The sequence below is a fragment of the Lutra lutra genome, chromosome 1, assembly GCF_902655055.1.
Source record: "Lutra lutra chromosome 1, mLutLut1.2, whole genome shotgun sequence".
Taxonomy (NCBI): Eukaryota; Metazoa; Chordata; class Mammalia; order Carnivora; family Mustelidae; genus Lutra; species Lutra lutra.
In genome coordinates, this window is record NC_062278.1 from 12652884 (window position 1) to 12680042 (window position 27159).

A 27159-nucleotide genomic window follows, 5' to 3' on the forward strand; every position below is an offset into this window, starting at 1 on the left:
TCCTTGTCTAGAAAGCAGGGTGTGGCTGCCTCCCCTCCCCCACACCCCAAACACCTGAACAGTGTGTTTTGAGACCATTCCCAAATCAGACTTGTGCTTTTAGGTTCAAGTAAGAAAGTCCACGTGTTCTTTCTCACGCCTTTTCTGATTCTCTGGAGCTCCGTCTCCCCGCCCTCATCTTCCTTTCTAGCCCACTGCCCCCAGTCAGGGAAGCCGAGCCTGCCCCCGTCTGGGGGATATATCAGTCCACCTGGGGTGGGGTGTGGGTTCTGGGGCTTTGTGCTTTCTGTCTACAGGGCCAGGCTGTTGGGCACTGAAGGACTGGATCCTTCGGAGGACTCGGACCAGAGGTCCCATAACATCACCCAGTTGACTCCCATCCTACGAGCTCAGAGACATCCTGTGACACCATTCGAGTGCACCCCTCTCCCCTTGGGTTCTGCCTTTTAAAGGCTTTGGGGAGGTCGGGAGTGTGACTTGGGTCCCTTGACTGCAGTCAGCGGGGCTGGTGGGGCCTGCACTGCCCTGTCTTAGTAATGGTGGGTGACAGTGGGGGATGGGGACGCCCTCCCTAGGTATCCTAAAGAAGGTTCAGATCTGCCTAAAACTCAGGGTTGATAAATATTACAGCAGTATGGAGCGCCTGGGTGGCTTGGGTGGTGAAGCATCAGACTTGGTTTCGGTCCTGGGATGGAGGCCCCTCCCCGCCGCCCACCCCCTCCGTGATGCTCAGCGAGGAGTCTGCTTGTCTCCCTCTCTCTCTGCCCCTCCCCACCTCCCCCCACTGCGCACGTGCACACCCGCTCTCTCTTTCTTAAATAAATCTTTAAAAAACTATATCACAGCAGTAATAGTTGAAGCTAAAAAGTGGCCCAGTAATAGCAAGCAAATATTTTTTAAAATTAATTCGTATATATTTTATTTTCTACCCTTCCCAAAGTGAACATAAGAAGTACGTTTGCAGGTAAAATGCACTGGAAATCAGCACTCTCTGGGGCTGCTTCCCTGTGCTAGGCGGGGTACTCTGAGCCCTGGGTCACGCATGCTTGTGTCCCCTCGAGTACATCCTGGCCTGCACTTCCGGCTGCACGTAAGTAGGCTTTCCAAAGGCAGCCGTGCATTCAGGTTGGTTTGAGTTCACCGATTTGCTGGTGTCACTGTAGAAACTCAACTGTAGAAACAGTTGAGAGGTTCTGTCTTCAGGGGGAGGCTCACCCCACTTGTTCCTGACATCAGCTGATGCTGTGGGGGTCCCCGTTGAAGGCCAGTTCTGGGAGGAGAGCAGGGTGGGTCCAGGGGGCAGAGTGGGGCAGGTGGAGGGGCTCGTGGCCGCTGCTGCCGCTCAGGGCTGCGTGCTCGGCTGCCCGGGGCTCCGGCCGAGCTCAGTGGAGCCGGAGGGCTGCCCCCGGACGCAGAGGGGTAGGTGGAGGCTGTGACTCCAGGGGCATGTTGCGTGGTGTTGGGCCTTGTTCCTGTGGACAGAGCAGATGGGAGGCAGGCATCAAAGCTGGCGAGAGAACGTACTGGGTGCTTTCCTGTTGTGCCATCCTGCCTGCCCAGAACCCACAGAGAAGACATCATGGGACAAGAGCACCTCCGCTAAGGGAACAGACCCTGGGGGAGGGTCAGCCCAGTTCATGAGGGTCACCACTGTGGAGCAGTGGAAGATAATAGGCAGTGCTCAGTGGTGACCTTGACCCTCGGTCATTCCGTCTGCGGTCACATCTCCCTCGTGTCCACTTACAATGGGGAGCAGGCATCTATCCACATGCTTGAGCATGTAGCCCGTGCACCTGTGCCTCCAGCCAGACTCGTGTCTTAGCTAGAAACCCATCCTCTCTGATGCCTCTCCCAAATGTGAGGTGCTTGGGGCAGTGGGCATAGCCGCCTGGAGTGAGCCGGCCCACCACGTCCCACCCGCCTTCCCATCCCATCAATGAAATGGGACCATCATCACCTCTTAGCTGCCATCAGGATAACACGAGGTGATGCTCTGGTACAGAATCAGTCCCAGCTAGAGTAGTTCCAAGTAGTTCTAATTCTAACATGAATGAGGAGGGTCCGGAAGGGAGCCTGATAGAGCAGAGCCCTCCTTTCAGATGATGCTAGTGGAATTTTATATCTTTAAGCATAGAAAGAACAACTCCTTGGAGCAATGCAGCATCTCCTTCCCAAATCTTACAAATGATCCATTTGGCTCCCATGAGCATTCCGTGCCCATTGAAATGTCTGGAGAGCGCTTTCTTTGGTATCAGGGTGAATAGCATTACCCATGTGCCATGTAAGATGGTAGCCCTCAAGACAGGCAGGACTCCTCAGCCCCGGCCGCCTGGGTGCCCACCGGATCAGGGAGCTTTCCGCCTCCCTGTGTGACCAAAAGGAAGCCTCCAGTTTAGCCGCTAAGGCACACAGTACGTATTCAATAACAGATGGTGGTCGTAGATGCCTACATTTGGGTCCCCTTCTCCTGGTGAGTCGTTTGGCAAGCCCTAACTGCCACATGGGGTCATTTTGGCTCGGTTTTCTTTAACAGCTTAACGGAGCTATTTTTTTTTTTTTTTTTAATTTGACAGAGAGAGACCACAAGCAGGCAGAGAGGCAGGCAGAGAGAGAGGAGGAAGCCGGCCCCCCGCCGAGCAGAGAGCCCGACGCGGGGCTCGATCCCAGGACCCCGAGACCATGACCCGAGCCGAAGGCAGCGGCTCAACCCGCTGAGCCACCCAGGCGCCCCCGGAGCTATATTTTATAGACAGCAAAGGTCACCCGCTTAAATGGAAAATTCAGAGATCTTCAGTAGAGTCACAAGCTGTGCAGCCATCCGCACAGTCTGCTGTAGAATATTTCTGTCATCGGAACAAGAAGCCCCGGCCCCAGTAGCCAGCACTAATCTGCTTTCTGTGTCTAGATTATTCTAGATGTTTCATATCCATGGAATCCTACAACACGGGGGCCTTTTGCATCTAGCTTCTTACACTTAGCACAGTGTCTTGGAAGTGAATGCGTGTCGGACCGGGAATCGGGAATCCGTTCCTTTTCGTGACCGAACAGCACCCCGCGCTGCGGACCTGCGGTCCCTCACTGTTCAGCCCGTGACTTACCTGTGCCGGCGCCCTCCATACTCACCTCCCCTGTGAGGAGCCTGACCAGGACATGTAGAGCAGGATGAGGAAGAGAAGCATGACGAAGGACGCCAGGCTCACCCAGAAGGTGATGACGATGAAATCTGTGGGAAGGGGGGTTGCATCTCGGTGTCAGCGTGACGCCACAGAAGCCCACAGCTCCGGGCATTGGGGTCTGAGGAGAGGACTTGTCTCCTCTCCCAGCCTCTCAGCAGCCACCCCTGGGAAGACTTTTCCACGAGCACCAGGGCCGCAGCGAAGGGACTTTTTCCCAGAACAACTAGCGGCAGGCTCAGGTAGTTTCCTTCCACTGCCGAAGGAAAACCAGCCAGTGAAACGAAGGGACCCCGTGGATTTGCTTTTTCAGCTGCTGCTGCTCCCCTCCTTCCCCTTCTCCTTCAGAGGGAGAAGAAAGGGCTGTGGGCAGCTCGTATGACAACCAACCTCCCCTCCCCTGTGAGGGCGGCAGGGGCCTTTGGGGACTGCTCTATTAGGGGCAGCCTCAGAGACCCCAAGACCAAGAGATTTAGGAGGAGGTGGGCAAGACTGGGGTGCTAGAACGCTCCCGTGGCGGGCAGGGCAGAGCTTTTAACCGAGGCCTCACTGGCCCCTTTCTTCCAGGGGCACGTGGCCAATTTGGGGGCGAGGGACAGTGACAGAAGGGAAGATCACCCATGCAGCCTACCCTGTGCCTGTATTTGTGGCCAGAGGTTGAAAGGACAGGAAAACTAGGAAACATAGTTAGCCTCTTGGGGGCCCTAGGTAGAACCTGACAGGCCAGGAGGAGCTGTCCTCCAGGGCTCCAGATCAAGAACATTCTGCAAGTTGCGAGGCACTGTTGCAATACGGTAGTGTTTCTTGGTGATCGACGATGGCTATGGGCACAGTACACTATGCTCGTAATGAGTGTGTTTGAGGATCTTATCCCAGACACACTCGTGCCCCCAGGCCCGGATGCCCCCAGATGGACCTGCTAGACACATACACGTGTGAGCAAAGGAGGCTACTGAAGGCTGATCACCCCTCAGGAATTTATTAAGCACCCACTCATGCCAGGTGCCACCACGAGGTGTAAAGGATTCAGAGGGAGCCACAGGAGCACAGTGGAAATGTCTGCTCCCCTCTTTCCCGCACGCTCCTCCCCCTACAGCCTCCTCTGCACTCCTCCCAGTACTCCCAGGGATATGCCTGCCCAGACTTGCGCTGTGTTGTTAAACAAAAAATGTTTATGAATGGGTAAGCAAAAGAGGAAACGAACAGAATGAATGAATGAGTGAATGATGAATGAATGAATGAATGAATGAGGTAGCTAGAGATTTGTTCATCATCTACATAGAGCCGGAAGTGAAGGCCCCGGCGGTAAATAATGGCACTTGAGTAAAGGGTGTCACCTCTACTCTCCATGACCTGGGACAGGTAGGGAGAGAAACCGAAGGACTGTAAGAGTTCATCTTATACCTGGACAGCATCAAAAACAGTTACAAGGAAGAGAGGCAGTACTCGCCAAAGGAGTCAGACCCCCACTGCCTTGTAACGAAGCATCAACAACTTGGCCTTTCCAACTCCAGAAAGACAAGGACAACGAAGACCCCCAGGCTGGCTCCCACAACCTCTCTCCACTCTGTCCCGGACCTGAGAAACACTGGTGGTGCCCCAGAACTCTGACCAGTCGTAGGGGTATATGGGCTCCCAGGAAATAGGGAATGATGTTGTTACTGTCTGCCCAAAACTGAAGGACTTTCAAAAAGGAGCCCCTGAAGTTCTCAGCATTCCTGGCTGCTCACTCATTATTCTAGAACACCTGCTTCGGCTCCATCGGCCAGTCACAATCTTTTATAACCCTTGGAGTGGGATGGAATAAATGCTTTCAGAAGTTTTGGTTTTATCCTGTAAGGATGTTTTAGATTTAGGCAGACACCACTCTGCTCTGTCTCCATGAAAATCATACACGGTTTGAGATCTTCCGGCAGCTAGAGAAGTTCTGTCGGGGCCTCTAAGAAAACAGCTTCAGAAGTTCTGCTTCTGGGACACCCCTGCCCCTTCTCCTGGGCTCACACGTGTCTGCTTGGCCCGTGGTCAGTTATCTCCACATACTAAACAGGAAATGAAGTAACACCTTCCACAGAAAACAGTGTCTTCAGAGAAGTGAGATCTGAATTGTTTTCAGACTGAAAAGGGGGTCAGTAGCCACTGGCCATTTCCGGTACTAAACTCTCTTTCCTTATGTTCTGTTGAAAGGGACGGCCAAAAAAAAAGTGGGGGGGGGGGCTCTTTTTCCTCTTCCTACTGAAGATTCAGTCTAAGTGCTTGGAGAGAACATTTCGTTGCAGGTCCAGAGATGTCATTCCTCAGGGCTGGAAATGTTTAAACATCCCTGAGCTTGTTTTTACAACAAGGAACCCCAGGCTGGCTTGACAAGGAAACTGGTCCAACCACGGAAAACCTTCCTCCCCTCCCCTCCCCTCCCCTCCCCTCCCCTCCCCTCCCCTCTCCTCTCCTCTCCTCTCCTCTCCTATTCTCTTCTCTCCTCTCCTCTCCTCTCCTCCCCTTCCCTTCTCTTCTCCTCCCCCTTTCCCTCCCCCTTCCTAATTTACTTCCTTTTTCTCCTCTCCCCTCATCTCGCCCCTCCTTCCTTCCTTCCCTTCTGAGCCCACACGGGCAGAATGAAGGGAGCGAGGCATCCGCAGTTGGTCGACAAGAAGAGGTTCTGATGGAATGGTGCGGCTTCACACCTGGGGAGTTTCTCATCCTATCTTGGAGCTGTTCAATTTTGTGAACTGCTGAACCTCAGTTTTAGCATTCCTCCAAAAGCTACTAACATTTGGGTCCCAGAGCCCTATAGGAGATTCACTCCAAGATTTTTCCCTTCTTGGGGAACAACAACTGGGTTAAGGACCTAGGCGATGCAGGTGGGCGATTTTGAACTCAAATTCTGACTTGGCCATTTTCTAGCCGTGGGATCTCAGGCAATCTGAGATTTTTACATCTCTAAATCTATTAAATGGGGATGACTTTTAGATGTTAGATAGACTTTTAGGTGGATTCAATAAAATAATATGTATATATAATGCCAATGGCACAGTTCCTTGTTTAATGGTTGTGAAATGATATATAAATAGAACTAAAATTATTTTTTCTGTTAAGAGGGTGTTGGGCAAGTGATACCACTGTGTCCTGCAAGCTCCACTGAAATGTGGGATATGAGTAAAGGTAATCGAGGTACAGACTGCAAGTTGCGAATCCTAATGTTTGCAGGTTCTTACATAGTAAGAGAAGCCCTGCCTCTCACTGCCTGGAATAAAGACTACATTTCCCAGACTCCCTTTCAGCTAGATAGGGTCATGTGACAGGGTTCTGGCCAATGAGATGTGAGTGGGGTTACTGGACTGCTGCTAGACGTCCTCCTGCAGAGCCTGCTGGATTTCAGATAACATTGTATCCCTTCCTATTTCTGTATTCCATTTTTCAGGTGGGAACCTGGATGTGAATCCCAGAGAAAGGCTGGGGTGTGAGGATAAGGGGTGGATCCAGGGGACGGCAGAGCAAGGAGCTGGAAGGAAGCTGTCTCTGAGGAACTCATGGAGCCGACCCAGCACAGGGTCCTGCAGACTTCTCTGTGAGACAGAAACCAGCTTCTCTTCCATTGGGTGCTGTTGACTGTAACCAATTTCTTCACTGAATCAGTAAAAAGAGCTGACTTTTTTTTTTTTTTTTTTTTTTTTTTTTTTGACAGAGAGATCACAAGCAGGCAGAGAGGCAAGCAGAGAGACAGGAGGAAGCAGGCTCCCCGAGAGAGCAGAGAGCCCAATGCGGGGCTCGATCCCAGGACTCCAAGATCATGACCTGAGCCGAAGGCAGCGGCTTAACCCACTGAGCCACCCAGGCGCCCCAAGAGCTGACTTTTTAAATGAGTGTACCCAAACTTACAAATCCAAATGAATGCTGACTTTCACAATAATCATTTTCTATCACAGAGTCATATAAATCTTCCTAAAATAATACGTGTCTTGATTAAACATCTATAAACATTTACCAAAGATTCATAAACATTTTTAAAGCTTTCTTTTGGGATTATCATCAAGGGCAAGTGTGCGTGCGCACGCACACGCACGCACACACACACACACACACACCCCAGTTTTGCTACTTCATAAAATCATGTTTTATTTTCAACACCCAGGCGGTACCAATCAGCTCAGTCATCCCTTCCATTCACCTGATTGGTTGAGGATGACTCTTAAATATTTCCCCAAAGCAAATCCACCCTCGAAAGAGATACATAGTTTATCACTGTAGATGTCCCATAGAAGATGTTGTCACTACCAAAGTCAGTTCCAAAAGAAGAGCCCCAAACAGTTTGGGAGCAATAATGGAATCATTCATGTGTAGCACCTCTAGCTGGGGCTACCTTGATGGGATATTCGTTCCGAGGTAAACAGTCTCGTATCTTGTTTAAATCACTTTTTCTTTTTTTAACATTTTTAAAAGATTTTATTTATTTATTTGGCACAGAGAGTAAGAGTGCATAAGCAGGGGGAATGGCAGGCAGAGAGAGAGGGAGAAGCAGACTCCCTACTGACCAGGGAGCCTGATGTGGGGCTCGATCCCAGGACCCTGAGATCAATGACCTGAGCCAAGTGAAGACGCAAAGTCACTTTCACTGTTTATGTCCTATCCACAAGGCTGGCCGTTTGCTGAAGAGTTAGTAGTATCGGTTAAACTTGTAACATGAAACTGATTGCTCTGATGGGAGAAAAGAGTTACATGTAGGTGTCTGGCTCAATCCTTTCACCAACTTCTCCGCCTTGTGTTCAGAAGAGCTGGGTTAGTGGTGTGTTTCTGTTCTGAGAGAAGCAGATGAACAGACTGCCTTCTGATTGAAGCTGCCAGAGCCAGCACATCAGTGGAAGTCGATATGAACTATGATAGATTTTTCCTAAGCCATAATTTAAAGGAAGAAGACATATTGACCTGAGAAGCAAATAATACAGCGTGAAAGCCAGGCACTACCCAAAGGAAATCAATCCATCTTGCCGCTCCCTGCAAGGGAGCATCGGGGCGTATCTGGAGAGTCCTTGTGTTACAGCAATATGTGTTGCTACTGTAACACTGGTATATGGAACTGTTTTCCCCTAAGCCTAGCCCCTGAAAGGGGGACAGCTAGAAAAGCAAACATACGATTCAGGCAGGCAGAGCCTCAAGAAACGGATTTGCATTTCCCACTTTGTCAACAGTGTTGGGGAAATTCTTAATCTTTCCCTGAGACAGAAGTCATATCTGAAAATCACAAGGGTATAGATCCTTGTGAAGTCCCTCTAACAAAATCACACCAGATTTCAAGCCAGCCCTGGGAAAGAGCAACCCGGAGCCTTCCAGTCAGCACTGAAAGCTCCATAAAACATGTCTATCAGTCCCTGGGTGTTTCCAGCACTCTGCCCAACCATGACGGATAAATTCCAGTGTATGGGCACGAACACAAAAATCTTTAAAATCCTCCCTGCTTGTTAGGTGAACACCTGAGCCTGGGTACTTTTCCTTCTGTTTGCCTCCTTTTCTACTTGGTACAGAAGTCGAGCCCAGCCTGATCTTCCGCATCTCAACCAACCACATCATGTGACCTTCTTTGTCTCACTTTAAAGCATCCCTGGCTCATGGCTCCATTCCCAGCCTCCTTCTGCCTTTGATGTGTACCTCTGCTGGGAGGCGAAGAACTGGGAGGTGAAGCTCTCTGATCTGTTCGACTGGGTCAGAGAGCCAACCCAGAGGAACTGGCGAGGAGAGAAAGGTGCATTTGTTAACAGAGAAGCTCACCTGCTGTCTGCATCGTGACCTCTGTCCCTCCTCACCCGGACTCATGCTTGCCTTACCTGACCTTTAAAGCCAAGTAACAGAGCATCTCTGAGCCCGCCAGAAGCTGCCTTTTGCCAGCTTTTTCATTACGGAAAGTAAAATTGACACCGTGATAACAGTAGCACAGAGAGTGGATGGATGGTAGAGATTTCTGGTTTTGCATGTGTGTGTATGTGGGGGTGGTATTGTTTGTTTGTTCTCTTAAAGATTTTATTTATTTATTTGATAGCAAGTGAGAGAGGGAGAGAGAGAGCAAAGAAGGAAAGAGAGAAGCAGACTCACTGCTGAGGAGGGAGCCGGATGCAGGGCTTGATCCCAGGACCCTGGGATCATGACCTGAGCTGAAGGCAAACGCTTACCGACTGAGCCACCCAGGTGCCCCTGTTTGTTTTTTTTTAAAAAAAACTTCCTTGAATTCAAATACCGTGAACAATAGTAGGCGAGATAACTTTACTTGACATACAACAGAAGTTTTTCTCCTCAAGTCCACTGCTTGTACCAGCAAAATACAGGAGTCATTCTATATGTTCAAAAATAGAAATTTCTAGAACACGATGCAGTTATTTACAAAATCCTTGTGAAAGAATATTTAACAACACAAGAAAACAAAATATTGTCAAGTTGGTAAGAGCAAAATACAAAACAGCATATACAGCCGGGGGTGCCTGGGTGGCTCAGTGGGTTAAGCCTCTGCCTTCGGCTCGGGTCATGATCTCAGGGTCCTGGGATCGAGCCCCGCATCGGGCTCTCTGCTCAGTGGGGAATCTGCTTCTCTCTCCCTCTCCCTCTTTCCCCGTCCTTCTGCCCCTCCCCCCCAGCTCATGTGTTCTTTCTCAAATAAATAAATAAAACCTTAAATGTGTGTGTATATATATATATATATATATATATATATATGGCCGGATCCTATTTGAAATATCCCAGATCCTATTTGAAATCTCTAGGGGAGACAGGACGGTCATAGTTGACTCTGTAGAAAGGCGATGTTGTGGATTGACTATGTTCCCCCACCTCCCAGGGCGGAAACCCTCATCTCCAGACGGATGGTGTTTGAAAGTGGGGTCTTTGAGAGGTAATTAGGTTTAGAAGAGATCAGGAGGGTCTGGCAGCATGACGGGATTAGTGTCTTTGTAAGAAAAGGAAGAAACTCTCCCTCCCTCTCACTCTCTGCCTTCCCCTCTTCCTCCTTGCCTGCCTCCCTCCCTCCGTCTCCCCTCAACCTCCCGCTGCATCTCCCCTTCCTCTCTCCTCCATTTGCAGGCCTGGAAGAAAGGCCCCGTGAGCCCACAGTAAGATAGTGGCTGTCAACAAGGCACGAAGCAAGTCCTCTCCTGACAGCAAATCTGCTGCGACCTCGATCTTCGGCTCCCAGTCTCCAGGAATGTGGGAACTGAATGTCTGTTGTTTAAGCTCCCAGTCTATAATATTTTATTACAGCAGCCTGAGTAGACTAAGCTAGGTTTGACTGCTTCAAATCTACTTTTGGGATGCTTCCCTCCAAGGGATTTTCTTTCGAGACGGTCGATCGTCCCCCACCACCCTTACCCTGTATGAGAGGGTAGTTGGTACCCTGCAAAAGGGCCACTCCAGGGGCGCTCTGCACGTATCCTTTGCAGTTAGTGGGACACAAAGGACAGGAGTCTGTGCTCGCGAAAATCTTGAAAGCCAGAGACAGGGCAATCAGCATGAGCAGAGCAGAAAGAGCATCCCCCCCACCCCCTGCTGCAGAAGATGTCACCAAGGTCCTGCCAGGAAAGAAGGAGCCAGCTTAACTTGCTGCCCCCCTGGGGAAGAGGACACCCCTGCCTGGACCAGCGCCAGTCCAGCTCGGGGGCAGGGCAGCCAGTGAAGAGTTCACTCAAGAAGTAACAGCAGCGGGGCGCCTGGGTGGCTCAGTGGGTTAAAGCCTCTGCCTTCGGCTCGGGTCATGATCCCGGGGTCCTGGGATCGAGCTCCACATCGGGCTCTCTGCTCGGCGGGGAGCTTGCTTCCCTCTCTCTCTCTGCCTTCCTCTCTGCCTGCTTGTAATCTCTCTCTGTCAAATAAATAAATGAAATCTTAAAAAAAAAAAAAAAAGAAAAAAGAAAAAGAAGTAACAGCAGCTACAGAGGAAAGTCACTTTCCCACACACAGGTTGCCGGGGTGGGTGACCACTGTCCCAGGGAACTCACAAGGACCCCCGCTGGTGGGTGCTGATGGGAGTGGAGAGGCGAGATTGACAGGATCAGAGTTCTGAAGTCAGGTCTCGGGCCCCACGGGGAGTGGACACTGCTGGGACACATCACCCTCCGTGGCCCCACTGCTGTGCCTGGTCGCCTTCCAGATCAGAGTCTGAGCTGCCTCACCGACAGACCCCACTGTCCTCCCTGCCCCTCACCACGTTCCATCCTTCCTGCTCCAGTAAACAGGGGTCCCAAACCAGGAGGGGACCCAGGCATGTCCGTTCGCTTAGGCTGCGCTATGATAAGAACATATTGTGGTTCCTTAAATTCATCTGCCCAATCCTAATGCCCAGGGGGGTGGTATATGGCACTGGGGCCTCTGGGAGCTGCTTAAGCCACAGACAGAGCCCCCTGTGAATGAGATCGGTGCCTTTACAAGACAGGCTGCAGAGCGATGCCCTAACCCCTTCACCCCCTGGGAGGACACAGCAAGAAGATGTCAGCCCCAAAGCAGGAGAAGGCCCCTCTCCCAAACTCAACCATGTTGGGGCCTTTGTGTTAGACTTCCCAGCCTGTAGAACTGCGAAAAATACATTTTTGTTCTTCATAAGCCCCCATTCTATAGTATTTTGTTATATTAGCCTGAACCAATGAAGACAGTAGCTTAAAGAAGAGGAATTTAGTTTCTCACAATTCTGGAGGCTGGAAGTTGGTCCTTCCTAGGCTTGGTCCTTCCTGAGGCCTCTCTCCTTGGCTTGTCCTCACACGGTCTTCCCTCTGTGTGTGTCTGTGTCCTCATTTCCTCCTCTAAGGACACTGGTCATATTGGATTAGGACTCACCCTTATGACCTCAGAATAATTTGATCACCTCTTTAAAGACCCCCTTCTCCAAATACAGTCATGTTCTTAAGTACCGGAGGTTAGGATTTTGATATAGGAATTGGGTTGGGGGGGACACAGTCCAGCCCATCACACCAAAGAGGGACATAGTTGGGGGAGGTTCAGACCTCAGTGGAGATGTGGTTTGGCCACTGGATAGCAGAGATGTTGAGCTGGTCTGGAGCTGCTGGACAAACGAACGACCACCCTCCAGAGCACCAGCAGGGTGCAAATGACCAACAGCTGGTAGGGGGCCCCCTTGTCAGGGGCTTGTGACTTCTGCCCCCTGTGGGCCATGGAATGCCTAGGGACCTCAGTTTCCAGGTCAAGATGGCTGCAGAGAAGTTATTGCCACGCGAGGCCACAAGATCTTAGAGGGACTGTGTTTGGGGCCAGTGACAGGGGCCGACTGCCCCACATGTCCTCACACACCCCCGCTGACCCCCAGCCACAGCCCAACCCTCCTACAGATCCCCCACCCCCAGGGCCCTGTCCCGAGAAATCTTAACTCCCAGCTCACTTTAAAGGAATCCCATCATTTATCACAGAGCGTATTTTGAAGGCAGTAAATTGATAACTGACACAGTTATCCATCATGAAAATTAATGGTGTGTGCAGGAGCTGCCTACTTCCCATTCGTTTATTAATCCATCCCGCAGAGATCATGCCGGGCACCACTCAGGAGCTGGGGCTAGAGAGAGCAAGACCAGAGGAAGGTTCTACTTGGTTCCTCCGGTCTGCTGACAGTCTGCCCACTAATCATGTCTAGTGTCCTGGAAAGAGTCCCCAGGGATCAGAGCCCGGAATTGAAGTCCCAGCTCTGCAAATATTTCGCTGGATGACCTGGGGAAAGTCACTTGGCTTCTCTGGGCCCCGGGACCCCCCATACTTATATTCCGATAGCTGCAACACTACAGCACCCTAATTTATTTATGCTGACCCCTCCCTCCTAGACGGTCAACTCCCGAGGGTAGAGATCTTGGCAACTGTATGTTTCCAGGGGTGGCATGTGGCTGCTTCCTGCCTCTGTGTCACCCGCTACCCACCCAAACCTCAAATTTATATATTCACCAGAGGGATATTCTTAGCAAGCAAATTGGACCTTGTCTCTTCTCTGCCTACAATTTTAAATGACTCCCTGAAGCTTCCATGAATCCTCTGAGGCTGGCCTGCAAGAATTTTGTCACCATGTCACTCTTCCCAAAAAACCCCCTCCATGTGGTGCTTGCCAGAAGCACCTCTTGCCTACACAGAGTGTAATTGGTCTACCCCGCCCAGGGCCGCCCCTCTGTGGATTGGGCAGAGTCCCTTTGGGTCTTTTGATTCAGCTTAGTCCATCTTCCCTGTGAAGCCTTCCTTGTGTCTTCCCTCTCTGAGCTCTGCTGGCCACTTCTGCAAATCTCCAGCATAACACCATGAATCACGTAACAGCTTATTAAGGATGTGAACCTGCCACCTTACTGGAAATGGGGAAAGTTGAATGTACACCGGGTGTTAGATGACACTGAGGCCCCATTATTGCAATGTTTAGATACAGTGTTATGTTCTCACTTGTTACTATCTTACGAGGTTTGGTGGAGGGATCTTGTGATATGTGTAACCTGCTTGGAAATACAGCATCATCGTAAAATAGATAACAATGATCATAAAATAAAATCGTTCTTGAGAAAAATCAGGGACAGGGATTTATGCCTCCAGCTGCCCATGCAATGCCTGGCCTATCATGGATAGTTACAAAATTTTGATTGTTGAGTTAATCGTGAGCAAAAGCAAGAAGATAAGACAGGTTTGGTGAGCTTCTAGTATGATGTGGAAATGGGGTTTATTGAGATGGATGAAAGACCAAATTGACAGCACTCAATTTCAGAGAGACTACTGAGAGGAAAAGGGAGCTTAGACTCATTAAGATGGCAGGGACAGGGAATGGTGCAATGAGCGCATGGTTGCACCTGGAGTCCCTCCTATGCAAGGATGCCATGAAGAGTTACACAAGTTGTGCATTGCTCAAGGAATTTCCCCTGGATGAATTGTGATTAACTGTGTTCACAGAGTAGGGGTCTCTTTCTGATTTCTGTGATTGAGGATAGTGGCAGCTTTATTCCTACATAGGTGGAACTGGAGGGAGAAGAGGGGAACTAAGATGACCATCTGAAGTGCCTCAGTTCCCCAAGATGCATCCCTGTGATGGTCCTGGGCAAACCTAGAGGGTTGGTGACCCTAAGAAGAGTGCACCTAGGGAAAGAAGAAAGAGGTTGAGAGGGACAGAAGAGAAGATAGACACAGAAACCAGGGGGAGGAAGGAAGTGAGCGTGCAGGGTGATTTTTCGGAAGGGGCAGTTTCAGATGATGATGGGTGCAGAGGACCAGAGAAGGGGAAAGTGGGCACCACTTGGAGAAGTTTGGAGACCAGGTGGGAGAGACTTTGGTTGATGGTACAAGAGAGCAGCAGGGATGCAGATCTGGGTATGTTTTAGACAGCAAGGAGGAAGCCAGTGGAAAGCGAGAGATGCTGGTGAAGAAGGGAGTCCTCCAGACTAAGCTGATGAGCTATGGGGAAACATAATGGCATTTTGTGAAAATAATGAGTGGACACCCCATGCTGGGGCCCCCCTGCCAGTGCCCCTGTGCCCATTCATCACTCTGGTGACCAGGTCTCTGGACGTCCTGCGGTGGCTACTGTTCCCTACCCCAGGGGCTCCCACATTCCCTCTACACCACTAAAGCTCCTCCTCCAATAACCAGCTTGGCTGACACACCACGATGATTAATTTTATGTGTCAAGTTGACTGGGCTCAGGGATGCCCACACAGCTGGTAAAATGGGATTCTTGGATGTGTCTGTGAAGGTGTTTCTGGGAAACATACATTCATACATCCTACTGGTGCAGTTCTTCCTGGAGAACTCGGATAGAACCACCATACTGGGAGTGTCTCTGTTTCTGGTGTCAGGAGATGATCAACCTCAAGGTCATTTTTGTGGTCTTGGGCTAACCCACCATATATTTCTTTCTGCCACGTGGCTCTGTGAATGGGCTAAATGGCCTGCTTATCAAGAGAGTCCTTGTCACGATGAAGACTTAGTGAAACAAGCCAGTTGCAAGAGGTCACACAGTGTATGGTTCCACTTAGGTGAGGCGAGATCTAGGTCAGTTCAAGCTGCTGTAACCACCGTTTAGAAAAAAAGAGGGTCCCTGTCCAAATGAACTAAATGTTTATAATTCTGCCAAATTGCCCAGAGCATGGAGTTATTCTCCCCAACCTCCAGCAGCCTCCGGGTCCTTGCCCCCCGCTCCCCAGCTGAGATCGTCCCTCCGCTGGAAAGAACGACCACTTTCCACCCGATGCAGTCACCGACAGGCCCAAGGAGGAGAGAGGGAACTCAAGGGAGTTCTCAGTTTCCCATCAGGAGTTCTTATAGACAGCATGCAGACAAGGAGTCCCTTTGTGTGTGCACACAGGCATGTGTGTGTGTGTGTGTGTGTGTGTGTGTGTGTGTGTGCATAGAGATGAAAAGATACAGAGAAACCCTAGTCGGCCAGGCACCAAAATGCTAACACTGATGGTTCCCCAGTAGCAGAGTGAAGTAATTTGCTGTCTGAATCTTTTACTAAGAGCATATGAATCTTATTATTTTTTAACCTTTAAAATAAACATTTTTAAGGGGGCCTTGGTGGATTAGTGGGTTAAACAGCTGACTCTTGGTTTCAGCTCATCACAGGCTCCTGGGGCCCTGGAACCAAGCCCCGTGTAGGGCTCCACGCTCAGCTGGGGGTCCGCTTGATATTCTTTCTCCCTCTGTGCCCCCCCGACTCATGCACGCACATGCTCACTCTCCCTCCCAAATTATTAAAAAAATAAACTTTATAAACCTGAATTATAAATGTTCCAAATATGTAGAGAAAAACAGAATATGTGTCCACCAAATATTTGCTTCTGATCCTTTTACCAAAAAAGGATATTAAATGATTACAGGTAAAGTCAGAGCCCTTCCCATCTTCCTGGTCTTCCGCTCCAGGGGAAATTGATGTATGCTGTTATATTTTCCCATGTGCCTGCACCCCCCTAAGAAAGAACATACGTATTTTTATATTTACAAGTTACTATATATTAATTGCATCATTAATTATAACAAATTCATTGGTATTTAAGGAGATGTCGTTATAATCAATAGGATCGTGAAGCATGAACGGAAGTTAATTCCGTAGGATGTATAATTTGGCTCATGGCTTTTTTTTTTTAAGATTTTATTTATTTATTTGACAGAGAGAGACCTAGTGAGAGAGGGAACACAGCAGGAACAGGGGGAGAGGGAGAAGCAGGCTTCCTGAGGAGCAGGGAGCCTGATGCAGGGCTTGATCCCAGGACCCTGAGATCATGACCTGAGATGCAGGCAGCTGCTTAATGACCGAGCCACCCAGGCGCCCCTGGCCCGTTGCTTTTTACCTCATGATACTTTAGCAGTTTGCTCGTCTTGTCACATGCAGATCTGGCTCATGTGCTATAACTGCTCTATATTACTGGTGATAGTAATACAATCATAACTCATGTATCCCTCCTCCTGTTGATGGATATGATGTCCTTCCCAATTTCTGACTATCACAAACAGTGCTGCAGTGAACGCTGAAATATGCATATCCTCGTGGGCGCGTGCAGGGGTTCCCTGAGGGCGCCTGGGAGAGGGACGCCTGGTTTATGCCTTGTGAGCATCCTCAACTTGTCTGGTCCTTGGCAACTCCGCTCTCCAAAATGGTGAACGCAATTTTCATCTTATCCACCGCATCTGGCAATACTCATTTCTCTACTTCCTCCCTGGACACTCTGAATATCCATGTCTTCATGCTTGAATGCCGGGAATATGTCAGGCATTCATTCCCCTGCCTTGGAGCCTTGGTCCTTGGTGTTCCCGCTGCCTGGAAGGCTCCGTCCAGGGCCATCCTCAATGCCTGATCTCTCACCAGCTCACAGGTCACCGTGGGGAGCCCTTCACCCACCACCCTAGTCAAGGATGCAATTCCTCTTTGCGCCCCCGCTCTACCTCGCTATCCTTCTAGTTTTATTTTCCCAACTGCTGTATTTTTTCATATTAATGGTGAATTAGAGACTGCTTTGAATTGTTAACACCTTTCTAATTGCAAATGGGTTTTAATTCCCTCCTCCTGAATCTGGCCTGGCCTTGGTAACTGATTTGCCCAAAGTCACAGAGCTAGTGAGTGACAGAGCTCAGATGGGAACGGCAGCTGACTGGCTTGGGAGCCCACGTGCCTGGCCTCCAACCTGTGGGTCACTGCCCCCCAGCTGACCCTCTAGGGCGAGCTAGACAACTACCCAACCAGGACATAAAGAGCCTAGCACAGAGTTTTTGTCTAGCCTGAAACTTCTTTTCCAGAGAAAGCCGAAATTAAGTTCAGGGAACACCTAAAGACTGAACTACATCAGAAATAGAAGTCAGAAGGAGTAGCTCATTCTCTATGGGTGTTGAAAGCTCCTGATATGTAGGGTGTCTGAGGGGACCCAGCAACTGAGCTCCCCCTAAGTGTCCTCACTGAGATGGTCTTTATGGCATTGGGGAGTTTGGGGAAGAGTTTCTTATTTGCCTTCATTTTTATGCCCACCATGCTATAAATTTGTGTCTCAAGTTCACGTATGCAAGAAAGAACATTTTTTTTTCTTTTCAAACCTCACACACAGCTCACATCAGCCACCTTTCCCAGAAATGGAAGTTGTTTGTGGGTGACTGAATGGGGCAGAAGGCTGAGACTGTAGGTTCGAAGGTTTTAAAGTTGCAAAAACGTGTCCCTACTCGAAGCAGGGGAGAGAGCTTTGGAGCCTGGGGGTGGGGGGCGACCAAGTGGGGTGTCTGGCCCACAAAAGGATGGGGGTGTCCGAAGCCAACACAGAATTGCACTTAATTCATGTTCATTTAAAAAAGACTCTCCTGAATACAAATCTACATTTTGAAAACAAAAGAAAACAACAAAATAACAAAAAAACCCCAAAAAGCCGAATCTACATTTTGTCCAGATCTCTATGTATCCTAAAGTTCTGGGCTTCTGATGATACATGTGAATGGGCTTTTATTTCAACCCTGACACGTTCTCCCTAGAACTCGATGTCTTCCTTACTGTGAGCTGTATGTGCAAAATTCTGCATTTTAATTTCATGAGTATATACCTTGCAGCACAAAACACACCAAACCTATTGTTCCCAGTCCAAAAAGCTTTGGTGCCATGTTGGGGCAGATATGGGAGAGTAGCTGGCCTCCTGGAAGTCGTAAGGGAAACTGGAAACAGGAAGCCTCCTAACAAGACATTCTAGATGACTTCCTCCAAGGGCTCAGCCAGGGATCTGTCTTTTATTAGCAATAACATCCAAATGGATTTCGGTGTTGAGCTGGTGTGTGACCACGTTCTTTGGCTTTTCATACAAAAAGCATCCTGTTCCTTCCAGTGACCACACTTACTTTTTGTCAGATTTTGTGGTTGTAGGGCGTGAAATACCTGAGAAGCCCGACACGTGGGGCTAGCAGAGAATGGGTCCCCAGTATTTGGACTTTGTTTTGTCTTGTTTCTCATAGTCATTTCCTCGGCTAACTTATCTTGACTCAGTAGCTGGAATAACCAGAGACAACTGTTCCCGAAGCACCAACTTACCCAAGAGAGAAAGACTGAGAGAGAGAGATGAGCAAAAGGAGGTTGGTTTGTTCTGGTGGTCCTACCTGAGACCATGAAGATTAAAATTGGTGGGTATTTTCATAGAAATTAATAAGTCATTTATCTTAGGGGTGGACACAATGCAACATCGGCGATTCAAAGAAATTCACCTAGCTCATAGGAAACCCAGACAAATCAAACTCCATCAAGGAACTCTATCTTAAAACGCACGTTCTGCTCCCAAGGTGTCTGAGTTTCTTCCCAGGTTAGTTTCAAGCCTATTACAGAAGATAACAGATACCATTTGACTCCTGTTTCCTTCTATCTCCATGTACAGGGTCAAGTTTGGGCTCATCTTTGACACCTGTTGGAGCAGGAGGTGAATGGATCAAGTCTCTTGGGCCAACCTCCCAGGCTCTGCCTCAACTCACATTTGTTGGCTTTCAGCTTCCTCTCATCAACGGGAATGAGGTCCAGGTAATCGAGGTAGTACTCGTAGCCGTCGTACGGGCTGGAGGCGTTGGTCTCGTTGGCCATGTCTGCGGCGCAGGCAGGCGGCACATCCGAAGCGGGTCCAAGCCCTCGGAGGGACTGGCCAACTGATTTCCGTAAAGTCATCCAAGTGTGTCTGTGGGTCTCCGGGCTCAAGGCCTGCCCACTTATCAGAGCTGTTTGGCTGGGAGAAAGGCCAGGGGGCTGTGCCTGACATCTCAGCCCCCACGCAGAACTTTCCGCCCCGCCCTCCTTGATAAAAGTCCAAGACAAACAGAGCTGCGAGGCAGGAGTCCTGGGTTTGCAGCAGGCCCGAGCGTGCCCCTCCGCGTAAGTACAGGAAAACGGGAACCTGGGCCCCTTGAAGGACAAGGTGCCGAATAGGACTCTTTGCTTTAAGACTTTAAAAAGTAATCAGACCAAAATGAAAGGCTGGCGGTGCCCTTGACTTACATTAAGGCAGTTCTGGGCCCTGTTGAGCAACCAGCAAATCGCTGACTTAGACCGAATATCTAAGGGCAGAAATTGACTGATGTCAGCCCTGAACTTGTAGCCTCTCTCGTGTACGCAGAGCCAATTAATTAAACCGAAAGAACCCTCTCGTCCCGACTGAGAACACCTCCCAGCTTTTATCTAAAGACCCCAAGAACGAACCAGTCAGCGGCATTTGTTCCGACGGAAGAGGCTATTTGCCTGGACCAGACTCCCACGCGGATCCGGCTCTTAGGCAATAGGGCCGGAGGGTTCACCCAGCCCTTGGCTGACAACAGGGGCGTTTGTGCAGGAAGAGCCTCTAAGTTATCCCTTCATTTTTCTAAGAGCCACGGATGCGATCGAGGGGAATATTCCAAATGTTTGGAATGAGCAGGACTGAATGTGAGAGGAGCCTCTGAGAATGTGCAAGGAACCCCAAATTCCCAGAATGATGCAGCTTTTCCCCTCCAAGACCCCAGCTGGTAGTGTTACTGTTCTACACTCCAGAGGAAAGCTGAGCCGTCCTAGCATGCGTGTCCCCATGTGCATTTGTCCAGGACTCACTGTATCCCCAGCCCGGTACTAAAGCTTTTGCCGGGACAACAGGTTTGATGTGTCTGACTTTGCAGGATGTGTTGAACAGAAAAATTCTTCTACCAGCTCTTCCTTAATTTGGGTTGTATTCATTTTTATACATTTCAGCCAGATTATGTTTCTCTGTCCAAGTCACTATATAATATTTTGCTTTTCTCATTCTGAACTTAGAAGTTTGGAAGGTTGGAGTTGGGGGGATTGGCAAGACCGGCGGGTGGAGGGGCACCTGGGTAGCTGAGTTGGTTAAGTGTCTCCTTCAGCAGGGATCTTGATCCCGGGATCTGGAATCGAGCCTCAAGTTGGCCTCCCTGCTCAGCGGGGAGCTTGCTTCTCCCTCTCCCTCTGATTGGAGCTCCCCCTGCTTGTGCTCTCTCTCAAATAAATAAATTTTTTAGAAAACAACAAAGATTAACAGGTGGACTGGATGTAGAGTGTGAGAGTAGCTGAGTCAGGTGGGAGTGCTTGCCTCTCTGTCTGCCAGTTCCTAAACCGTCCTCCATCTTGGCTCCTTCAAGTTTAAGTTCCCCTTGGCCGAAAACAATTTCTGGTCCTGCCAGGCCCCAGTGCCCTTCCCTCCTCTCTACTCCAATTGCATGAACTTGTCATCACCACCACCCTTTAAAAATTATTTTAGGGATGCCTGCCTGACTCAGTCAGAGGAGCATGTGACTCCTGATCTCAGGGACAGAAGTTCAAGCCCCATGTTGGGTGTAGAGATTACTTTAAAAAATAAAATCTTTAAAAAATATTTTTAAATGGGGGAATAACTTACAATAAATTAAATGCCTAAATTTCACAGATACAGCTTGACAAATGTCACATACACACTCCACACACTTACACACAACCCTCACTCACATCAAGATAGAGAACATTCCAGTGCCCGGGCAGGCTCTGTCATGCTCCTTCCTGCCTGATAACTCCCTCCTTCCCCCCACACACCAAGGTTCTGAGTTTTACCTTTACAGATCAGTTTTGTCCAATTTCAAACCTCAACTAAATCTAATCGCATAGCACCATATGTATCCTTTTGTGTCGGGTCCTTTTAGTCACCATATTGCTACAGGTAGTGGTCTTTGTCCTTTTATTTTCCATGTGGTATTCTGCCATGTGAATATTCTGTAACGTATCTCTCCATTTTTCTATTGATGAAATTTGCATTGTTTTCTGGGTTTGGCTATTATGAGTAAGTGGACATAGACACTGATTTCTCCTAAGTATGTATCAGAAATATAACTAATAGATAGCTTTACTAGGTACAGAGCTAAATAGTCCTCAAAAGCCTCAGCTTACCAATTTACACTCCCACAAAGTAATACACGTGTATGGCATATTGCAAGAATGGTTACCGTTCTTTTCCTTGTATACACAGTGACTTTGTATCTCCCCCTCAAAGCTAAAAGCACATTTCTCCATCCTTCAGATGTGGGTTGACCTTGTGACTTGTTTTGGCTTTGATTTCTACAACTGTTAAGAAGCTGTATAAGAAATTCCAGGCTAAGGTGGCTCGGTGGGTTAAGCATCCGACTCTTGATCTAGCTCAGGTCTTGATCTCAGGGTCATGAGTTCAAGCCCTGCTTTGGGCCCCACAAGAAGAAGAAGAAGAAAGAGGAGGAGGAGATGGAGGAGGAGGAGGAGGAGCAGGAGGGAGTGGGGGAGGGGGAACGGGAGGCAGACCCATGACCAACTGCTAACTGTAGACCCATGAGTGAGTATTGCAAAACCCAACAACCACTTGGCTGAGCTAATTTTCAGAACTGACCACTTGGCTGAGCTAATTTTCAGAATTGTGAGCTTTGACCTGGAAAAGATTTGTCATCCACAGTGTTCAGAATTCCATTAAAAAAAAAAAAACCACTGGAATTACAAAGATACAGGAATTCCATAAACAAACAAACAAACAAACAAACAAAACACAACAACACTGGAATTACAAAGACACAGGAAAACTGGGACTTCTGGTTTGGAGGGAAGATGACCTTAAAGCAACTATTATAAATATGTCCATCAAAGACCTGAACAGAAAACAAATAGGCAAGTCAGGTACTGTAAGAAAACACTTAAAAATTATAGACCCAATAAAGAATTTTTATATAGACTCTATAACTCAGTAATGAAAAGAGAATCCCAATTTAAAAGATGGCAATAGACTCAGACACTTCACAAAGAAAGATACGGAAATAGCTAATACACACATTAAAAAATGCTTAACATCATTAGTCATCAGGGAAATGCAAATAAAACCAAGAGGTACCTCTCTATATAACAGATTGTGTAAAATTAAAAATACTGACAGTGTTGGGGTTCCTGGGTGGCTTTGTTGGTTGGGTGCTAGACTCTTGCTTTTGGCTCAGGTCATGATCTCAGGGTCATGGGATTGAGCCCATGGGATCAGGCTCTGTGTTCAGTGATGACTCTGCTTGAAGTTCTCTCCCTCTGCCCATCCCCTCCTCAAATAAATAAATGAATCTTTAAAAAAATACTGACAGTGCTAAATGTTGGTGAGTAAATAGAACAACTGGAAATCTCAAGCACTGCTCATGGGAATGCAAAATGGTACGACTTTGAAGGAAAGAAGCCAAGCACATACAATCTCATACAGTACTATCCCATATGTGTGATGCTGGAAAGGGCAAAACTAGCAAAAAACATCATTTTTGTAACTGGTTGCCTCTGGGAGTTGCTGTTGGGGAGACACTGGGGAGAGACAAAAGGGAACGTTCTGGGTGTGATGGAAATGTTTTCTATTTAAACACAGATGTGAATTACATAGGTATATACATTTTCAAAACTCATCAATTTGTACACTTAAGATTGGTGCTTTCCAGGGGCTCCTGGGTGGCTCAGTCATTTAAGCATCAGACTCAGGGGTTCAGCTCAAATCCTGATCTCAGGGTTGTGGGATGGAGCCCCGCATGGCATGGAGCCTGTTTAAGAGTCTCTCTCTCCTTCTCTTTCTGCCCCTCCTCCGAAGCTCGCTCTCTCTTCCTCTCTCTCTCCCTCTCTAAAATTAAAAAAAAAAAAAAAAAGCAAAACAAACAAAAAGATTTGTGTTTTTCACTGTAGGTAAATTTTACCTGATCTGAAAACCAAATAAATGCTATTTTTAAAAGAACCATTTCCCAAACCAAAACCAAACCCAAACAGCTTAAGTCAATGACCTCTTTCTAAAGAATTATGTCTGCAAATGATCAGAATTTACACTTGGATTTTGGGGAGCTCTTCATGAGTACAATCTGTCCATAGGCTGTGGCAGAGTCAGCTCAAAAGCACCTCACACGCTCAGATGAGCCAACCTGTTGCATGGTCTGAAACCTAGTCTCCTCCCTATGTCCACCTCCTGGGAAGTGAGGCTGGGACAAGGCTTCCAGAAGATTATAGACTTTCTTAAAGCTCGTCAAATTTGTGTAAGTAAATCTATGGATTGAAAGTAGGAGGCTGGTTGGGGCTTAGGGCAGGATTTTCACATCTTTGTGTAGCCTTTTTAAAATCAAGGAATTGTGGATTGATTTACCTTTTTTCTTTTCTTTCTTTGCTTCTGTATTATTTATTTCCTTCTGTCAGTGTTCTCTATTAGAAACAGAGCCAATGTATTGAAGGAGCCAATCTATTGAAATAAATCTCCTTAGGAGAGAGAGATAGATAGATAGATCCCATATAGAGAGATTCCATATAGATAGATTCCAATAATATCAATCATTGGTGTAAGCTGAAGACCTAGAAAAGCCAGTGGTATTGTTCAAAAAGGCATGAGAGCCTGTGAGCTGATGATACAGATTTCAGACTAAGACTGAAGGCCTGAGCCACACAGAGGATCTGTGTCCCAGGTCATCACTTGGATTGGGAACAAATTCAAGCTTTTCATTCTACTCAGGCCCTCAGTGGATTGAAAGCGTCCATCTACATAGGGGAGGGTCATCTGCTTTACTCAGTCCACTGATTCCAATGCTAACCTCCTCTGGAAACACACAGACACACCCAGAAATAGTGTTTAACCAGATATCTAGGCATCCTGTGATCAAGTCAACATATAAAATTTACCTTTGCACCTCTGTCTTCCTTCTTTCTTTCCTTCTGCCCTCCCTCTGTACCCCCTCCCTCCTTCCCTCCCTCTCTCCCTTCCTGCCTTCCTTCTGTCTCCCTCCCTCCCTCCCTTCCTTCCTCCTGTTGTCCCTGGATCCTTGACCAAGCCTGCCCCAAAGATGTCACCAAAGGCTCTTGGCCTTATAAGGAGAAAGAATTCAAGGTCAGACACAATACAGCAGAGGAATAACATGAGGTGAGCCGAGCAGGAAAGTTTATTAAAACGAAAGTATACTCTAGACTTGTGAGAACAGGTGAGCTCCAGAGAGAGAGCTTTGCATCCTGGGTATGGGTTTCTATTGTTCAGGGACAGCTGTGAACAAGGAGGTATAATATTATCACTTGGGGTGGGATTTCTTGGAAGCTGGGTTTCCTGCCTTCGCTTCCTTATTTAGTCAGGTGTTTCCTATCATGGCACCCACCATCTTGGGCCTGTCTGGCTTGATAGGCTTCTTGTGGAATGCTGCCAGGACAGGACTCTGACTTTCCTGTTATCTGGTTTCCTTCAGTATCTTATTAGAACCTAAATAACTGTCTCTAACCCTTCCTTCCTTCCTTCCTTCCTTCCTTCCTTCCTTCCTTCCTTCCTTCCTTCCTCCATTTTCAAATTGAAGACAATTTAATTCCATTAGTTTTGATTTTTCACTTTTACCTGACAAATACTGATTATTAAAATGAATTTCTTGGTTTTGTATTAATCTTGACTTTAAAATACCCATGAAAGTACCCTGGTAGAAAGACAGATTAAAATAGTGTGTTTCCCCCTTTATCATTAGTAAGAGCTAACACACTCACCAAGGTCAACTCTCTGAGATAGTAACCACATATTCCTATTAGCAAATACCTCAAAGACCTTATCTGTTGGCAGTGTTTTTCTTTTCCCTCTAATTTATAACCTGAAGCTTGAAGGTGAAGTTGTTTTTTGATGGTGTTTTCTTTTATAGGAAATGTGCGCACTTGTTATCTGTCATTGTGTTTACAGATTAGGTGAAGGGGAGAAGGTAAAAGGAAGAGACCTAAGAAGGGAGAACAAACATTTATTGGATGATGACCAGAGCAGGCTACTGTATTATGTCCACTTTGTGTGATGCTTACAATACTCTGCCTCAGCTTCTGGGAGCCCCCTTTTCCAGGCAGAGAGCTGGGACACAACCAGGTGGGGCAGCCTTCATGCCCTGCCCGCTACCCCCCAGGATCGACAAACAGAGGTGTATTACTGCCTTATGGCTGGTGTAACAAATTACCACAGATTTGCTGGCTTAGAGCAACACAGATTTATTATCTAAAGGTCGTGGAAATCAGAAGCTGAAAATGAGTCTTAGGGTACTAAAATCTAGGTGTTGCCAGGGCTGGTTGCTTCCAGTGGCCACAGGGGAGAACTTGTTTTCTTGCCCTTACCAGCTTCTGGAGGCTGCCCTCACTCCTTGGCTTGTGGTCCCACATCACATTGCCTTCTGCTGTCGTGTCATCTTCCTCTTCCTTAGTCAAATGTCTCTCTTCCTCCTTATTATAAAGATACTTAGGATTACATTTGGCCCACCCAGACAGTCTAGGATAATCTCCCCATCTCAAAGTCCTTAATTTAGTCACATCTCCAAAGTCCTTTTTGCCGTATAAAGTGATATTCACAGGTTTCGGGATTAAGATAGGGATATTTGGGGGCGCCTGGGTGGCTCAGTGGGTTAAAGCCTCTGCCTTCAGCTCAGGTCATGATCTCAGGGTCCTGGGATCGAGCCCCACATTGGGCTCTCTGCTCAGCAGGGAGCCTGCTTTCCTTCCTCTCTCTGCCTGCCTCTCTGCCTACTTGTGATCTCTGTCTCTGTCAAATAAATAAATAAAATCTTTAAAAAAATTTTTTTAAAAAAAGATAGGGATATTTGGGGAGGGCTGTTATTCAGCCTACCACACGTGAGCAATGTTATCTTGTGGGTGTACACATCTTTAAAATAAACCCAGCACTTTTCTCCAGAGTGTTCATTTTCTTCGAAGATTTTTGGTTAAGAGTTACATTCAAGGATAGGAATATAACAGAGTGATTTTTGGTAAAGAGTAAACATTTTAATATGCAACAAGCATAGGTATGGTACATTGAATGCAAACTTTGCACGACTTAAACTTTTTTTGTCATAGACAACTTCAAACATTTCCAAAAGCAGCAAAAACAGCACAATGAAACTCCATGGTTTCAACCTCAACCTCAACCTCAGCAATGATCAAGTTGTGACAAATTTAGTTTTATCTGGACTCCCATCCACTCCCCTGTGTTCTGAATGACTGCAAAGCAAATTCTAAATATATCGTCTCATCTGTAAATATTTTGATACGCATCTCTCAAGAAGGATTATTTTTTTAAAGAAATAAAACCATAATACTATTATCCCACCTAGAATTTAATAATAATAATCATCTAATTGCATCAAATACCCCTTCGATGTTCAAATTTTCCCAGTTTGTCTCAAGATTGCTTTTATAGTCAATTTACCCAAATCAGGAGCAAAAGAATAAAGCATATGTGTTGCAGTTGGTTGCTATGGCTCTGAAGTCTAGTTAAATTTACAGATTTTTCTCTCCCTCCTCCCACTTTCTGTTTTTCAACTTGCAATTTATTTGTTGAGGAAATGGGCTATTTGCCCTGAAGAGCTTGCCATTTGGACACCATGGTGGAGTTCATCATATTCCCTATTCCCTGTATTTCCTGGGAAGTAAAGTTAGATCTAGAGGCTTTGGTTTGATTTTTTTTTTTTTTTTTTTTTTTTTGGCAAGACTATCCAAGAGACACAAAATGTCTGGTTGTCTCTTTTTTTATGATATTACTAGCCAGTGATCATCCTTGCTGCAATGCTTTAATGCATTAAG

At 47.5% G+C, this 27159-nt stretch overlaps 1 protein-coding gene across 1 annotated transcript; it reads right to left on the minus strand.

Moving 5' to 3' along the window:
- Positions 1 to 902: 902 nt before the first annotated feature.
- MRAP (melanocortin 2 receptor accessory protein) lies at positions 903 to 19832 on the minus strand. The gene is made up of 4 exons (XM_047721041.1): positions 19807 to 19832; positions 19092 to 19336; positions 3124 to 3223; positions 903 to 1472 (listed from the first exon to the last, which is right to left on the minus strand). Exons 2-4 carry the CDS (start codon positions 19276 to 19278, stop codon positions 1343 to 1345), a joined length of 417 nt encoding a protein of 138 aa, XP_047576997.1. The 5' UTR covers positions 19279 to 19336; positions 19807 to 19832; the 3' UTR covers positions 903 to 1342.
- Positions 19833 to 27159: the final 7327 nt, after the last annotated feature.

What these genes read in the sequence shown, in the direction of transcription:
- MRAP (XM_047721041.1), bottom strand. Translation starts at nt 19,278, where the DNA reads ATGACTTTACGGAAATCAGTTGGCCAGTCCCTCCGAGGGCTTGGACCC. An exon ending in GAAGCTGAAAGCCAACAAAT is followed by an intron (nt 3,224 to 19,091) that starts GTGAGTTGAGGC and finishes CCCTTCCCACAG; the next exon opens with ATTTCATCGTCATCACCTTC. An exon ending in TCAGGCTCCTCACAGGGGAG is followed by an intron (nt 1,473 to 3,123) that starts GTGAGTATGGAG and finishes CTCTGTCCACAG; the next exon opens with GAACAAGGCCCAACACCACG.